At 42.7% G+C, this 17789-nt stretch overlaps 2 protein-coding genes across 4 annotated transcripts; both read right to left on the reverse strand.

The window, feature by feature from the left end:
- Positions 1-1316: 1316 nt before the first annotated feature.
- On the reverse strand, positions 1317-14174 carry hnf4g (hepatocyte nuclear factor 4, gamma). 2 transcript variants are annotated; one of them, XM_062379740.1, is made up of 11 exons: positions 13955-14174; positions 7302-7467; positions 7024-7118; positions 6335-6441; positions 6079-6228; positions 5393-5480; positions 4760-4912; positions 3926-3975; positions 3630-3816; positions 2683-2802; positions 1317-2264 (listed from the first exon to the last, which is right to left on the reverse strand). In XM_062379740.1, exons 1-11 carry the CDS (start codon positions 13983-13985, stop codon positions 2143-2145), a joined length of 1269 nt encoding a protein of 422 aa, XP_062235724.1. In that variant the 5' UTR covers positions 13986-14174; the 3' UTR covers positions 1317-2142. The 2 variants fall into 2 exon arrangements, with proteins under 2 accessions (XP_062235724.1, XP_062235723.1); XM_062379739.1 differs by lacking the exon at positions 13955-14174 and adding an exon at positions 9920-10346.
- A 244-nt stretch (positions 14175-14418) lies between these two features.
- On the reverse strand, positions 14419-17213 carry LOC133933112 (probable G-protein coupled receptor 141). Of its 2 annotated transcripts, XM_062380084.1 has the most exons (3): positions 16983-17213; positions 15789-15854; positions 14419-15752 (listed from the first exon to the last, which is right to left on the reverse strand). In XM_062380084.1, the coding sequence occupies exons 2-3, from the start codon at positions 15852-15854 to the stop codon at positions 14919-14921; spliced, it is 900 nt and encodes a 299-aa protein (XP_062236068.1). In that variant the 5' UTR covers positions 16983-17213; the 3' UTR covers positions 14419-14918. The 2 variants fall into 2 exon arrangements, with proteins under 2 accessions (XP_062236068.1, XP_062236067.1); XM_062380083.1 differs by having other exon boundaries at positions 14419-15854.
- Between the last annotated feature and the right edge of the window lie 576 nt (positions 17214-17789).

The raw sequence follows: 17789 nt of genomic DNA on the forward strand, positions 1-17789 counted from the left end.
CATTTCTCGCCCTCGCCGTCCTCCTCAGGTGGAGCGAGCGCGTCACCCTGGTGTGTAATAGCACGCTGTCAGTGTTGGCTGTGGTGAGGTGTGGGGAGGAGAGCGGTGCGTCTCAGATGAGATATGTGACCGGCATGCTAACACACAGTTTTATCTGAGGGGGGGTTGTGAGAGAGAGGGCCCCCACATCTCCTCACTGCAGGCCTTTGATTAAAGCTCCATGGGTACACACACACATGCACACCCTTCCAAGAAACACACACACACACAGGTTTAGAAAGAGTAAACACATGCACACGCGCAGATTATAAATAAATTGCACATAAGAGTGTACACACATTTGAAGTGGACACACACGGCCTCCCATTGTAGGTGGTGTTGTTTTGACCTGAGCCAGGTAGCTTGTCCATTATGGAGTTGATAGGAGGATTTGGCCGTGTTGGTTGTGGACTGCATATCCTCTGCCATAAATAACCTGAGTGTTTTCTCTGAGTCACACAACAATATACAGGGAATAAGAGCTCTCGGCTTTATCCTCCGGTCTCATCCACTGCGCACAAACACACACACACACACTCACATAAACCCCCGAGAAGATGATTGTGTGGACGGACATAAAAGAAAATCACAGATTTAAAAGTACAGTTGGCCCCAGCACGGCTCAGTTTCAGCTTATATTTCCATTTGATATTCTCCTTTGGCTTTAGGGTTTGTGTTTTCTCAGATGGACGGTTGGTGTGTGTGTGTGTGGGAGGGGGGGGGGGGACTAGTTTGATTTTAGATGAGCAACATCATCCGGTGGCGAGGTCTCAATAGCTCGCCAATAAAGCTTTGGATACAAATTGCACAGCTCCCACCAGCGGAAGTGCGAGGCCGCATGATGACTTCCATGAGGGAAGTAATGGGCCAATCACGTTCAGTGTTATTGTGTGTGTGGGGGGGCGCGTATTGAAATACATATCTGTCAATTTGTCATCATCTGTCTGTCAATATAAGTTTTCCCTACAGGATCAAATAGGAAAAAAAACAAAAAAAAAAGGAAAAGGGCTGAGATGATTGTTGTTTTGTCTGTAGCAACAGATGAATAGGAAATAAATTAGTTTTGTTTCCATCTCACAATTTCCCCCTGTTTTATAAAAGCAGGGAAACGAATGAGTGGACAAACAATCATTTCACTGGATGTACTGATGCATACAATATTCTCTATAAACAGTCCACTTACAATTGGGTGCACTATCCTCTTTCTACAGTAAGAGGGTGCTGTTGTACCATACCATGGTGTTCAGTGACGCTCACAAAAGTCAATTAATCCAAACTACAGTTCTTCAAATTTTTATTAATTTATAAATTACAAAATTTACATATTATCAGCACAAACCAAAATAGAAAAAATACATACATAATTAAAAAATGTATAAAGGAGTTGACAGTTGAAATTGATTATTCAAATATTTCTGATCAGCATTTTGAGTATATACAGCAAGTTCATGAAATATTATAATTGTCCACATGTTTTGCATTTAACTTATGTCTGTACAATTTATTTATAAATGACATTTATATTGCTATTACATTGACCTTGGCCATAGACTAAAATACCCCTTATATTATGATAAACTACTGAACACATGTTTGTTAAGAATTTCCCTGTATTTGCCAACATATAATTTATACAAATTGCGGCGTTGTAGCGTTTTTGTGGTGCAGTAATAAATACAAACCACTGAATCTACTTTCCCCACACAGTAAAAGATTGCTTTGAAATTAAGATTTGTTAAGTTTAGATAAGTTTAATTTCCATTGTGCAATGTAACTTAGTGAGTGAATACTGGCAACTAATATATTAGTTTCAGGTGACCACAAAAAAATCCATGTGCAAGTTCCGCTGGTTTAAAACTGACAGTGGTGCTTTATAAGTCACTTAATTTGAAAATGACATTATGGAGTTGTTTTTTTTTAAACTGGCAGCTTTAATCACATCAGAGTTACTGTTACATCACCACCATTGGGGGGGCAAAGTCTAACCTGAACACAGATTGCTTTCTTAAGTTTTATATCATGGCTAGGATGATGAATAGAGGGCAAGGAAGCAGATCCAGTGTCAGCTTCTCTGGAGAGAGAGTGAGCCGGGGGGGGGGGACGTCAGGGGTCTGTCTGCAAGGGAGGCGAGGGGCTGGCCGGGGGACAAAGCGGCTGGGGAAAGTGTTTGTACATCTCCGGGACCGGACCCTGCGGGGGCGACGGGATGGGAGTGTCAGGAGAGGCTGCGGGAAGAGGTGAGGAGACAGTGGGACATTAGAATCGTACTTTTTAGCTAATCAAAATGTTTTCTCTGAGAAAAAGGAACATTTCTATATATTGAGTGTGTAAAGTGCATCTAATGTGGCCCACGGGACATGGCACATCTACATTAGTTGGGGTAATATCGCCAAATGCATTTTTTATTTTAAAATGGAAGCGTAGAATACAGCCAATGCTCATCAATCCTTTGATTCATTCACTTTTATGACTCTCAGGATGCTGTTCGGGTGAATATTAAGTTTCAGCTGCTAATGGAAAAAGCACCTGGCACAAGGAAATGGGACATTTCATGAGGAAATATAAATGATATGTCAAATTTGCTCTGATGTGCCTGTGTGAGTGTGTGTAGTTTTGATTTTACATGAAGAGTGTGGTTCTCACCTATCTGCGGAGTGTGAGTGACGGGCATGGAGCCGATGACCAGTGTGTGGCCAGTCATAGGGTCCTGGCCCAGCTGGCCGTGTGCTGGGTGGTGCATGTGAGCGGGCTCTGATGTCAAGCCTGAACACACAACACATCCACTTTCAATCCACTGTTAACTGCACTGGGTTGTTCTAACATTGTATCACACACCAACAACTAATTAACATAGAGGTGTGTGCATGTTCGACATTTAAAATGGATCAAATCCATGGAAGCAGCTCTGCAGCAAGTTCAGCAAACTTTGAGTATCAGTGTCGCCCCCACATTCGAAAAGCAGTGAGTCATTGCATTTCACATCTCATCTTATCACAGCATATCTCTGCTCAGAGTAATAAAGATATGTAATCTAAATGTGGAAGGACATCATGTAATTCTACTTTCTTATATGTTTGGTGAGTTGAGTTATCTAACTATTTAATTTAAATCTATTATTAAATATAGAAAATATACTACATATTGTAAAAAAGGAATGAAAAATATATTATCATGAGATATGAAAGATAATCAAAATAATATATAAAGGAATAAATTAGAATATTGTTTATATAAGTCAAAATTTATGGAAAAACACGGCTCATTACATCATGTTGAAATGTTTGAATTGAAATTCCCCTGCCTAGAATATGTTTGATGCATTGCAGCTCAAAAACCAGGCTTCCTTATTCATACAGAGATTTAGATGATGTTTGCTGTGTCTCTGAGCAGCAGCTTCAGTAGCAGGTTGTATGTTTGGGCTTTGCCGTGATACCCTTTGTGGATTATATAAAGTCAAACCATATTTCTGCTAAATCTTTTATTCACCAATTGCACCAACAGTATTCAAGGGGAAATGTAGCTGATCTCTTGCCGAGGGTCACCCTATTATTATTCTCTCTCTGCAGGTTTTTACAAGCGCCGGCTCTCACCTCCCAGCAGCATCTCATGCAGCAGGTTGTCTATCTTGGCCAGGCCGCAGAGCTTTATGAACTGGAGCTGCTCGATCATCTGCCAGGTGATGCTCTGCAGGGTGGGCAGCAGGAGCAGCAGCTCTCCGAAGCGCCCCCTGGAGTCGTACTGCCGGTCGTTAATGTAGTCCTCCAGACTCATCTGAACCTGGAGACACACACGCACAGGTGGCCATCGGTGTAAGCATACAGCCTTTGTCCAAAGTGAAATGATCGGTAGCGTGTAAACCGATGAATTAGGCTGGCTTGACTTCTACCTGCAGACGGATGGCCTTGATCTTCGAAGGGTCCCGCAAAGACTTTGCATCTGCAGATTGGTGGGGGGGGGGGGCAAAGAAAAGAAGTGAGGGATGGATGAAGGGATTGAAGGAGAGTAGGGTGAGAGAGGGAAGGGGGGAGAAGGAAGATCAGGGAATTAATGCATGATATGGGTGGAATTGATGGAATGGTAAAACTGTGGCATGAAGGCAAAGTAAGGGATTTAGTGGAGGGAAGACAAAGGGCTGGGCAGGGTGGGCCAAGGGGATGTGGAAAAGGTATGGGGGGGCGGATTCTGGGATATGTAACCAGACTTATGGGATATGTGGGAGGAAAAAGGATCTGGATAGAAATGGCAATAGGTGTCAAACAAGATACCATTAGATAAAATGTTTTATTTGTTGATTTAATTTTTTACGTATGTATAATATAGTGTTTCCATCTTTTTTTATTCACTCGTGATGCTACTGCATTTATGCTCAGTTTTTTCACAAAATCTACTGAACAGTTTATAATGACATGTTTGTATGGATCCAGGTTAGAGGGCAGATGCAGGATTTTTCTGTTTCTTAAGCATTGCAAGAGGGTAGTTTTAAACATTTTGTTAATTTCTCAGAGAATAACTTGAAAAATTATGAAAAAGTGCAATTCGGGGGGAGATCTAAATACAAATTTGGATCTAGTGAATTTAAATGATGAGAAGAGATAACCAATGACATATTACCAATACCAATAATGATTCATGCTTAAACATCAGTAAGGTCTGTGCCAAGTTCATTGATATTTTTTTTACAGTTTCCAGATCCTCATCCCAATCGTTTTTTGGGAATTACCTGGGTCAAAGAAGACGATGGCCTTGAGCGCTGCGTACTCGTTGTCGTCTATTTGAATATTCTGAAAGGGCTGGACCAGCTCGTCCAGCACCCGGTTGGCCACCCGGCATATCTCCTGCTCGGGGCTGTTTCTGTGGATCACGCAGCCGTTACCTTCATGTGGGCAGAGAGAGAGAGAGAGAGTCGGTTTACATAGAGTCGAAAGGGAGGGAAAAGACATGTGGGTGTGCACGTGCGAGGAGTGCTGGGGCGTGCTCGTGTGGAAGCGCGGGTTGAAACGTTTTTTAGCCTTGAGAGGGAAAGATAAGTTGAATCTTGTAGACTTTTGTTAATCCCGTGTAAGGGTTTGAGTCAAGGTTAGGATGAAGGAGTGCTGGGAAGGTCCTCAGAAGTAACACGGAGTCCTTGAGTGTGTGCCGCTGACACATCCGCCTACAGCACGATGCTGGTAAACGCTCCGGTATAATGAGCAATGCTGTTTACGGGAGACTTTTGTAAGGGGAACGGAGAAAGACAGAGAAACCCGGAGTTAATCATTCTCAGCTAACACAACATTTGATCACACGTCACTGTCGAGCCGCCGGGTTGGGCCACACATTAATAAAGGATCTCTTTCTCGTGGTCAGTCCGTACCTAAAAGCAAGAAGTCCTGGAACGCCATTGACCGCTTGGCGACCCCGAGCAGGAGGTGTTCGCCCGCGTGAGCCCTGAGCAAGCTCACCTGGAGACAAAGACACACACGCCCACGGTTAAACACAATAACACAAACAATGGGACAATGCCTACCCTTTTGTCCTCGCCCACATCACACGGGGGGGGGGGGGCACCCCACTCGTAGTGTGAGATCAAACTCTTTAAGAAGTGTGTTGTTGAAGTTACTTCAGAGGAGCTTAATCATTGCTTCGAATATTCATCACTAATCGGGTGTGAAGGTGGAGGCGAGCACACTCTCACACCCACAGAGCCCGAACACATCCAGTGCAATGTCTATAGAGGCAATGATTCATAGTTGAGTTAGAAAAAAATGATGGAGAGACACTGGTTTGAGCTTTACTTTGTAAATGGGATTCAAGAAGTTCAAGGGAGTGAGTGTACTTTAACACCCGCCAACCACTATTTAGTAGATTTGCCATTTTATAGTGCCTTATAATGCAACATTTAAAATTTATCATTTGATTTTACACTGGCCAACCTTCTTGTTATATTCTTGCGAGAATGACGTAAACAATAAAATGCTCTAAGTCGTGTCCAAGATCCTGGGAGCATCCACATCATAGGCTTATCATCAGATTACCCATCATGCATTGCAGCTCACTCACCTGGTCATCCAGTGGCAGCTCCCCAAAGGTAGGAATGTATTTGGCCCATTCCACTAAAACCAGTAACTGCTGTCTCATGGACTCGCACAGGTCCCCCACCGTGGCCGACTTCTGCTCCGATAAGTCCGACACTGCAACTGGAGCAGTGATCTGGAGACAATGAAACTTTAAATTCCCTCGCGTGTCTTCAGTTAAGTCACTTACATTACATTAGATATTAATTGGAGAACAGGAGCTGCACATAAATGATGGTCACCTGTTGGGACAGCGACTCTGCCTGGGCCAGAATAGTGATGGGCGGCAGGTCTTGGGAGTCCGGGATGCTTCTACGAGAGCTGATCCGGTCTCTCTCGTTCTGTACGGCTAAAATAAAAAACGACACAGTCAACGTTGCTGTGCGTGGGAAAGAAAAGAGAAATCCAAGGGTGCAGGGGAGAAACAGCACATCAGGGCTTGAAGTCTATTTCCTGGTCTCTTATTCCAAAGAATTTCCCTAAGATAAGAATTCATGGATCTTCAAAGTTACAGGGGAAAAAAACAGGCGACCTGAATTCAAACCGCGACGGCAGACAATGGGGGCAGTTAATATTTAGGAAAATAGCCATACAGGCTGGCATCAGCGTGAGGAGTCAAACATTAACCAGTGGCACTCCAGAACAACATGTTTGAATAACACATGATTAGGTGTCATAAAGCCCCATGCCAAGGTTATACCCCTCGTAAATACACACATGCTAAGTAATCACCTATTTTATGGCTGAGGCAATTTCAACCATCTTCAAACTGCGTTCAGTTTCTCTGCCCCCCCCCCCCCCCCCCCCCCCTCCAGTGCCACGAGGTCAAGTCTCAGACACACATTTTGAGTGGATGTCTCGAAAGCGTGGACACCACATCTCTACATGTTTAAAAGTTTCAGCGTTAAAGAAAAATCCAAAGTTCCCATACCTTCTTTTTTCATGCCGGCTCTGAAGCATTTGTTGAGTCGGCAGAAACGACACTGGTTCCTCTTATCTTTATCCACGATGCACTGCCTGCTGAACCTGCATGTGATGGACGAGTCATGATGTAAGGAGCTTGACAGAGCAGGACACATGGTGACACGGTGTACTGTAACATAATGTTCTAATGGGACATGGCATCGCGTTATGGTGACTCGGAAAAGAAAGCAATACATGTACACATATATACACTAATATATAAGTGTGTATTTTTTTTGTATGCACCTGCAGGTGTAGACGTGGTTCTTGCGTATGGAGCGTCTGAAGAAGCCTTTACAGCCGTCGCAGCTGGACGCCCCGTAATGTTTCCCCGTGGCTTTGTCTCCACAGATCGCACAGTTGCTGCCGACTCCGTCCGGACCGGGCAGGCTCGGCTCCGATGGCATGCTGTCTGCAGAAGAAAAACAGTCACACTGGTAAATTGCACGTGCATTCACACAATCACGCACACATTAAGTGCATGGACACATGCTCACGCATCCATATATGATGTGTAGTAGCCTTCAGTACTTTGGTGCACACAAATTCTCCAAACACAGAAGCGGTTTGTTGTCGTGCGAATCCACAAAATATCTGATAGCGTGGTGTTGACAGTGTTGACAGTCCACTGCGTTATTCTATCTAATTGAACCACAATTTTTTACGTTGTTATTGAATCTTTCAAATGACTGTGATTGTCTGCGTTTTAAGTAGACTAGATGAATGGAAGTCGACTCAGCAGAGTATGTGAGTCTGATCCCTGTGGGGCAGCTTCCGCCAGTTTTTGTTTTCCATCGGTTTGTTTGTTAATTTTTAAGCCTGATTACATAGAAACTATAGGAAATTTCCATGGAACTTGGTGGAAGGGTCCAGGAAGAGGTCATTTAATTTTCGTGCAGATAAACATCAGGGGGTGGATCCAGGTAATTTTCACTGTATCTTTAGTTATGTAAGATTAAATATTTTTCAAGATTTTTGTAAATTTCGCAAATAATTCATGGATCTTGATGAAGAAAATCCACGATGTTGAGGGGACTGATATATGGTATAGATGCAAATAAAAATCTTGATCCGTAAAAAACCTGGCTTTGCTGGAAATATGCACTCTAATGATATTGATAGTTCTTCTCGCAGTACACCAAGATCTATCATTTTTTCAAGGTGGCAAAAGTCACAGGGGCTTGAAAACAGAATCTAATTCTTGCTTGAGGTAAATCTTTATTAGCACTTGGCCATTATTGCAATATCTGAAGGAATGTTTTATTAGAAAAAACTCTATTTCTGGCACTGTGGTGAATGCATTTTTGTTTATTATAGTACACACATTGCAGATGTTTGTATAACAAAACTAAGTTATTTGTGTGGTGTTTGATTTGCACATCACATCACAGTGTGTGGGTTAAGAAACTATATATCAGGAGAAAGACTTTATAGCCTTTCAATTGCCGAGCATATCTAACATTATTGTCAATTTCATCTCCTCACCGTTATCACCATAATTAGTGTTACAGTCATCAGCACTGAAATCATTATCAGCAGCATTGCCGCCATAATGAAAACCATAATCATCATCAGTGCCTGTGTGTTTATTGCTCAGCCAGAGCCACAGCACGCACACAGGCATGTGCACGCTGAGAGTTCAGCTGGTTCCACCGACAAGTTCACATCCTCCTCACGGAGTTCTCCGTCGGCCACACATCAGGCAGGAGGAGTCAGTGGGGGAGGAACTCTGTGTTCACATGCAGAGGTGACTTCAGTGCATTCGCTGGGGGAGATGCTCGCTCTTAAGTAAAATGTGTGTTTTTTTAAGGAGCATTTCTTCAATTCTGGACCAAACTGTTTCAATAACATTCAGATATCACACTTTTAACAACCTGTACCAAACCTTTTCTCGTTCCTTCCAAATTCACCACTTAGAAGCACGTACAGCAACAGACAACTGTCTTGTGCACACGCCAGCATTAAAGGTTCAGTGTGTAAGATTTAGTTAAAAGGGATCTAATGGCAGAAATTGAACACAAAATAATCCAAATCATGTTACTTGTGTGTAATTATCTAAATGTTCGAATTGTTGTTTTCTTTACCCTAGAAGGGGCCCTTTTATATTAAAATGCTCTATATTTACATACAGTGGCTCCTCACTTTTTTTAAAGTATTCTAGACTGGACAAACTAAACACCCTTTGAGTTTGTATGACAACTGAAAGGATCCGCAGGTTCTACTTCATGTTTGTAACGGGAAGATGACCACGAGTTTAGTGACCACTAGATGTCACTAAACTCTTCACACTGAACCTTTAAAATGAGTTTGCAGATCCCTTAATTCAATCATGTTGACCATGTTAAGTAACGGTACAGTAATCTCACAGTACAAGACACATCAACCCATTCACTCACACGTTCCTACAGCACTTATATGTGTATGTACAACCGTCAGGGGCAATCTGGGGTTCAGGACACCCTGGAGGAGCCAACAACTGAACCCCCGACCTTGTGGTCAGTAGACGACCCTCTCCTCGACCTGAGCCACAGCTGAGGTTTCCCATTATAGGGATACATTCAAAGCTTAATTCTCTCCTTTCTCTGACCATACTGTTATTCGCAGACACTGGTGTAGCTGTGGTAAATGTTTACCTGAACAAAATACTAACAAACGCCTGTAGAGGTATGGATGTGGATCAGCTAGTGTGTTTGTGTGTGTGTGTGTGTGTATTTGCATTAGTTTAATTTGCATGCTGTTCACGTGTCACCCCAATGCACCTGTTTAGTTTATGTTTTTACATTGGTTTGTGTGTGTGTCTGTGTGTGTGTCTGTGTGTGTGTGTGTGTGTGTGTGTTTAGCTGTCTGCATGCACCCACACTTACCTCCTCCGCCACACAGCACCTCTGCATTCTCAAAGCCCAGTGTGCTGTACGAGGGATCCAGGCCTTCACAGTAGTTGGCTACTTCCATATCTAACAGAGATTTACTCTGAGGAGCTCGAGGATACTTCATTCCCGTTTCAACCTAGTTCCTCACACTCGTCTTCTCTCTGTCCTCCCTCGTTCTCGTCCCAGCTCCCTCTGAAGTCTCCCTCTCTACTTTGTCCCCCACCTATCCTCCTGTCTGCGCTTCATCTAATTCTTTCAGACATGACAAGGGAGATCCTTGGAATAAAGAGTCCGTAATCCCATCTGATTGGGTCGGGACAAGGAGAGGGGAGGAGCCCTTGTGGCTAAGACTTCTTGCTTTATTACATTTTCTTTATCTGTCCTTCTCCCTCACACTTATCACTGGAAAAGATAGATAGTGGTGAAAGAGTAATCTCCCTTCTCCCCCTCTGCCTCTTCTTTTACTCCCTCTGTATTTAAGCCATGAGAGAAGATTTCAGGAGATTTTGACAGTTTGGGTTTTCATGTGGAAGCTTCTCTGCACTTGTACCTGCATGCAAGAGAGGGGTGGGCGGGTGGGTGGCTGAGTGTGTCTGTGTGTGTGTGGGTGTGTGTGTGTTTGTGTGTGTGTGTCCTTCCCCCGGCTTCCTAATCTAATCAATAGTGGAGTAATAGCAGCACCACCTCAGCAGATATAATCTATAAAGACACAGAGTGAAGTGGAAAACACTGATAACTTCCATCAGCTCTTCAACAAACACACTTCCCAGGTCCACATCCCACCCTTTGTTCATAAAAGTTTATACCTCGTTTCTAAATTTACTGTATACTGTTAAACATTTCAGCTGAGATTAAATACTGTGACCTCTTGCACTGTTTTTACCGACACTTATTTGTAAGTCAGTTGATTGTTCAGAAGCCGGTTGCCTGTGAAGATTAGAAATGTGAAAAAATGTCTCTCTCTTTGTTGCTTATTTCCAAACAAATAATTTATTCTCATAATCGACTCTTGTTAAATTTCATCTTAAATTTTTTCGTATTATTTTGTCCATCAAATACTCTTGTAGTAATTTCGAAGTAGTTCTACCCCCATGAAACCTAGAAAGATATTTTGTGTTAACATTTGTATCGCTGCTAAAGATAATGAGAATTTTCAGACAGTCGTTTCTTTCTCTTCTAACAGACGGTTCTATATGTAACAGAAGAGGAAGTAGACTGATGCCGCCAACCAACCAATGTGCAACAGGATATGCAAAGGTTTTATTTCAGCTCTTACTCAAAGAAGAAATGCATGTGAAAGAGAATCAGACGACACCAAACATTTAACATTAGGAGTAGAAGTTGACCAGTTAGTCAGTGACCTGCCTCAGCTTTCAGGACAGGAATTTACTGCCATAAACCAGTTAAAATGTCCCAACCCATCCATTTTTTATTGGGAGTTTCACTGCACTAAATCTTATTGTGTGGCTTAAAGGTAATCCATTCAGAGCATTGTCAGAGCGGGCTATAAATGATAAGAGGCAGTATTATGGGGGATTTGATGCCCTACGTCATCACTGTAAAAGGTGATCATTTCTAACGTTACATCAGGGATGTAACGTTAGTAACTTATTTCTCACTATCCAGTTTATTTGGAGTCATGTAACATGAGTACTGTACTTGATTGGCCTAAAACAGTTGTAAAACTATGATAATTTGAATAGTGTGTCTGGCTCCAAAACACAAGATGGCAGCCATCGTATCTGGGAACCAACACGGTTGCTACCAATTAAATGTTGCGATTCCCGTGAGATTACTGGGCTCTTTTCTTTGTAAAATACCAGTTCATCATACTGGGAGGCAAAGTAATGACATCATGGCCAAAGCTATTTGTCTTGTTGGAATAATTCCCGATCTTTTAAAGTGAGATCAACTCATCAAAACAGACCTAGTACAGTCTATCAGATTGTTGGTATCATGGATTATTCAATTGTTAAGAGATAAAACGACTTATGTCCACTCAAAGACTGATGACTGACATATTAGTTCATGCAGAAGAGTGGAGTGAAGAGTGTAAGAGACAGAAAAACAAGAGCGAGGTGGCGAAAGAGAGAGCGAGAGAGTTTACATTTTAACTAGACCAGTGAGATGTGGCCTCCTGACTCATCGGGTTTGTGAGAAGTGGAGAAGTTACCCGGTCACACTGTCACAATCATGCAAACCAGCCACAGGCCTGACACAGAGCACTGCGGCATGAGAGTACAATATTTAATTCACCCTCACCTTACAAAACTGCACCTAGATTAGGATTAGATAGTGTAAACGTGTTGCACGTATGAAAAAAGACGGGATTGAGCATGAAAATACAGCAACGCATGGAGTGAGTAGTCATAGCTGGGTTTAACATAGCGTGCAGCCGTTGTGCACTGAGGCTTAGAAACAGGAAAAACGTCAGTGTCAGTAAAAAGTACAAAATCTATTTAACTCAATGTGTGATTGGTTAACACGTTGAAAGCCTCAAGTGACAGTTTAACCTCATCTTTCACTGCTGAGTGCAAAGACAAGGAATGTGAATCATCGCTGTGCTGAATAATGTCTTTTATTACAAACCTTAGTTTGCAATACAAACAAGTCATACCCTCCTCGTGATTGATTTCCAACACTAAATCTACTCATACTTCACTAATATAATGAGAACTTCTCCAACCACTCATTAAAAAACATTAAATAAAGTCAAAAACGCCACAGATTGTTATGGATTTAAAAAATGTATACCAAAATATATAAATTATACACTCTTAGAAACACTTGAATTAATAAGCGGCACGGCTATTTCTTTTGCTGAAAACCAAGCGGGAACGTGAAAGGACGAAATCATGAGTCCGCCCAGCAACCGAAAGCTCTCTGCGGCCATAAAACCCAGTGCTAAGAGGCTATCTCTGTGTGAAATGGCCATAACACCGTCACCTCTATTTAGATTGCAGCTTTTAATAGTTACAGATGAAGAGCAGCCTCCAAACTGACCCTTAGTAAACTGTACACAGAGACAATGCACAGCTCAGACGAACATTGTTTGCTGCCATATTGTTTGATTCTTAATTCACAAATATGAGGTAGAATGTGGGTAAATCAACAGAAATATACTTGACTCAAAGAATTCATTTAATTTGCGCAATACTTTTACTACCTGGGATTATAAAGGACGTTAACATGTCCCTACTTTTTCCCTATAAATCCTGGTCCCTGAGTTTCTACTATTTCATTCTCCCTGCTAATATCACCACTTAGTAAAAACTAAAATTATCCTTTAAGAATTTAGATAAATATGTCAGGTGATGTATCCAGGTAGCGTAAAGCCACAGGGTTTGACAATCTAATATTAGATACAGTCAAAAAAAATCTTCACCACTGCAATCTGCTCACAGTCGATGTTACTTCAAGCTGTTGTAATAGGATTGTGTCATTTTTACTTTTGAGGTGTTGTGCAGACGCAGTGGCGGCAGCGTGGTCTTCCTGCTCAGCTCATCCGTTGCCCTCTTATTTCCCCTCTCAAAACGCACTGGGAGAGTCACTTGTACAGAGTGTGAAATGGATTATCACATGATCTTTACGGCACAGTGTGCATGTCGAAGTGGGTCTTATCTGTTTCTGCAAAAAATGCTGCCGGCGAGCAGAGTACGGACAACGCTATCTCAGTAGACACAAACACACACACACATACACACACACACACACAAAAGAGAGATATGGACAACCACTTTTGCTATTTGTGTCAAAAAATTACAAGACACTAGTTCTGGTTAAAGGACATTTAGCCAGTGTGTGTGTGTGTGTGTGTGCGTGTGTGTTTGTGTGTGTGTGTGAATTGGCACAGCCGCAATGTTACCACCATAATACAAAACCACGTGATTTAGCAGAACATGTTACCAAACTTCCTGGAGAAAAGGCACAAGGTAAACTTCACTTCTTCCACTAAAGAAACAACATGTATTTCGCAAAAAAAAAAAGCAGCAAAAGACACAACACTTCACAGGGAGAAAGTCGACTCACCTGCGTTTCTCTTTCTGTCTGGGAGGTGCATTGATCCAGTCGTGCCGCTGTACACCTCGGTGGTGAGCAGCACCTCAGTGCAACATTAATCTGAGTGACAGTGACAATCGGAAAAGGGTTAAGGTGCTCCACAGCATTAAAAAGTGAAGGCTGGAGAGCTAAGCGGCTCTAATTCATGGAGCGACACACTGGATGGCGCCACCATAGCCCAGTCATTAGATCGATTTACTAAACAAACTCAAACTAGGGTGGGGATGTTAAACAGTAACCCAGCACCATAAAAACCAAAAGGAAAAGGATCACCAGTTGTGTGTGTGTGTGTGTGTGTGCTTCTTACAACACCTCTAAGGGCAAAAGGTAAGAGCTCCAAGAGGTGTAAGGTAATGTTTCACAAAATAATGGTGGTGAAAGTAATGATTTTAGACCTTTAGCAGTGTCAGCTTTGGAGTCGAAGGAGTCACATGTCAGAAAACACACTTTATTTATTTTTGTATATATTCCTTTACACCGTTTACAACAACAAGCCGTTTAAAGCTAAAAGTGCAGCACCATTATCTGCAGTTACACGATTGTTTTTTATTAAATAGCACATTATTGGATTCATTGGCTGTGCACAGAGAATAGCCTGTATTTAAAGCATGGATGATGTGTCTCCACTTCCTTCCACTATCCAGAAATGAAGCAAAAATATTGCGATGAACGCTTCTATTCTGCAGTGATGACATCACTCGGAGCCAGAGTCTGCGCAGTGTGGCGATAGGGGGAGGAAGCTGCGTTATCAACCAATCGTAAGTCCCTCATTCGTCAACCATGACGCGTCACTCCCTTTTTATAGCAACAACTAATTGAAACCAACTTTACAGAAGAAAAACACATCGTAAGGAGAACGACCTGAAGTGCTGGATGTAGCTCTCAAGGCGTGACGTATATTCAAGTTACCATAAAGAAGGTCAAACAGCCATTTTCAACAAGCACATCTATAGCAGGGTCTCTTTCCCAGGAAAGTGAGCATGTCCAAACAGTTGAAGGTGGTCAGACTCAGAAACACCTCGTTGACGTGCTCCAGACTTTCGTCTGTCAAGTAAATGAGTCGAAATATTTGGTAGGGCACAAGGCAGGCCACCATGATGAGGGCGAAGCACAGGCTCTTCAGCTGAGCCCCGAAGCCCTGCTGATAGGTGCATCCCTGCCGATGCTTCCTGTACAAACCCCTCAGGGCGTTTGCTTGGAGGGCCGTCAGCACGGTAGCCACCACTATGATCAGCACGCTCACGATGAAATTGATCGCAGTGGCACCGGTCTGGTTGTGTATGTTTTTGCCGAAATCAAAACATGTCGTTTCATTTCCTCCGGTGGTGTTGGTTTGACCGTAGGAAAAACAGACGGTCACCGGGACTACGATGAACACCGTCAGCCACAACCCCGCGCTGAACAGGAGCGCGTGGATGCTGTGGAAAGAGGCTAGCTGCTCGGCCTTGCGGTAGAACGCCAGGAGGCGCGTGACAAGGATGATCACGTAGAAGAGGAAAGACATGTACATGTGGACGTGGATTATGCTGCTGACCACCTTACACCAGCTCCGGCCCAGGCTCCAGCTACTGGTCACGTAATAGTAAATCCTGAAGGGCACGGTGACGAGGAAGATGAAGTGGGTGAAGATGAGGTTGAGGACAGCGATGGAGGTGATGGATGTGGAGCTGGACTTCAGGATGTGCATCATCAGGCTCAGGCTGAAGGTGCCGCTCACCAGAACAACAACGTTGATGCCCACAAGGATTGGATGGTGATCATCAGGTTCCTTGGGATTCAGGGCCACCGTGGAATTCAGGGCCACCGTGGAATTCAGGGCCACCGTGGAATTCAGGGCCACCGTGGAATTCAGGGCCACCGTGGAATTCATCTGAGAGAGAGAGAGGAAAATTGATTTTTATCCTACCCCTATCTACATCAAATGATAAATGGCCTGTATTTAATTAGCAGCTTTTATAGTCTTGACGACCACTCAGAGAACTTCACAGCAGTTTAAAGTGCATCTACGGGCCGACATCAATAGTCTAGACAGTTAACAAAATATAATTTTACCAGCTCACGCGACTCTAAAAACTGTGGCTACAGAAAACGGCGATTAAAAACAAACGTTGTCTATGTTGGAGGGGTTGTGGCAAGGTGGGAGACCACAGACATATATTTTGCGACCGTCCAAAGTTATCTGAATACTGGCAAAAAATATAAAGGGAAATAAACATGTTTATTTATTGACATACCGTTAGAACCATCACACTTTACTTTAGGGATATTGCCTGATAACCCTGAAGAATATAGCCAAACAGAACTTCTGAGAGCCCTTCTTCTAATAGCAAATAAAGTTATAACAACCTCCTTGCTGAAGCCACAGCCCCCCACAATAACCGGATGGAGGGATAGAATTCAAAATATGTACAAGATGGAACATTCGACTGCTCTATTACAACTGAAAACAGAGGTATTCATAAACATCTGGTCCCCCATTGCTCTACACTTCCATTTGATATGATAAGCGGAATATAGAGATATATTTCTTTTCTTTTCTCTTTGTTTTTCCTTTTAAGCAACGGATATTTGCAGGCCATCCTCTTTCTTTTTCGGAATCCTGTCTTAATGTAATGTTATGTGTGATGTACTGTGTTTGTGGACAATGTTAATTTGTAACTCAATTCTGATATGCCTGGATCCTGATGGCTTGGGCCCAAGACATCCCTGGACAGTTAACCCCACTAGGCTAAGACTTGTATCTGTGGCACCTAATTTCACGGTAAAAATTATGTGATGTACTGTACGACTGCATATGATAAAAGGAAATAAAAATAAAAAAACAAAGGTCGGCTGAAATGGAAAAAATCCAGCCTTTAAATATAGTGCAGTTTAGACGTAATGACATTTCTCAGTTTAATTATTACCAAGAGAGCAATGCTGCGATCAAGTCTGCACCATGGATTAACGCAAAGTCAAAAAACAGATACCCAAAGTCAAGATGTAGATACGCACGTACCTTTGAGTTCGGAGAGGAGCTGGCTGCCGTGTGCTCTTGTGTGTGAAAATCAGGAATAAGTGAGTTTGTGTTTCTTCTACGTCACCTTATCTCCATCAAAGCAGCGGTTATGGCTTGTGTTCGACGAGCATGTCAGCAACTAGTGTCCGTGTGTGTCTGTGTGTGTTTCTGCTTGGATGCTTGTGTCTGTGCGCGATCAAGTGCAAATGTGTGACAACCCTGACTGGAAGTTCATGTTGTGAAAATGAAATGCAACTGTGTGTGTGTGTGTGTGTGTGTGTGTGTGTGTGTGTGTGTGTGTGTGTGTGTGTGTGTGTGTGTGTGTGTGTGTGTGTGTGCACGTGTGCATGCTTGTGGCCCGAATTTGTTTGTGTGTCCATGCTCTGTCATAAACATGAGGTTATTGCACACACACGTCAGCTAAACCACAGAGCTGAGTTGCTTCCTCCTTCTGGACTTGGACGTTTAAAAAAATATATATATGTGGCACACGCTCAATTAGAAACAGAACATCACTTTGTACCGAACCTGTGTGTTAAATGTTATCGTACAGATTCCACTTAAAGTGTAGCGGAGGACTGAGCAGCATGATGAAACAATGACATCCTCTGCAATAAGAGGGAAACCAGTCAGATCTGATAGGTGCCGCTTTTTACCTTTAAAAGTTAATTTAATCAAGTTCAATTAATCATTGTGAATATTTCTGAAGTTGTGAAAATGAAATAATCTCAAACCAAACTCTTTAACATACAGTTGTTAGAATCGAACCTCTCTGTGTGATCTGAGTTGGTGAACAGCTGCAGATCA

The sequence above is a fragment of the Platichthys flesus genome, chromosome 21 (genome assembly GCF_949316205.1).
Source record: "Platichthys flesus chromosome 21, fPlaFle2.1, whole genome shotgun sequence".
Taxonomy (NCBI): domain Eukaryota; kingdom Metazoa; phylum Chordata; class Actinopteri; order Pleuronectiformes; family Pleuronectidae; genus Platichthys; species Platichthys flesus.

Bases quoted from the DNA above. Each gene is read 5' to 3' on its own strand.
- hnf4g (XM_062379739.1), bottom strand. From the start codon at position 10,049: ATGAAGTATCCTCGAGCTCCTCAGAGTAAATCTCTGTTAGATATGGAA. The intron at 7,468-9,919 runs GTAAGTGTGGGT...TTTCTTCTGCAG, and splicing joins GGTGCTGTGTGGCGGAGGAG to ACAGCATGCCATCGGAGCCG. The intron at 4,913-5,392 runs GTACGGACTGAC...GCCCACATGAAG, and splicing joins CCAGGACTTCTTGCTTTTAG to GTAACGGCTGCGTGATCCAC.
- LOC133933112 (XM_062380083.1), bottom strand. From the start codon at position 15,854: ATGAATTCCACGGTGGCCCTGAATTCCACGGTGGCCCTGAATTCCACG.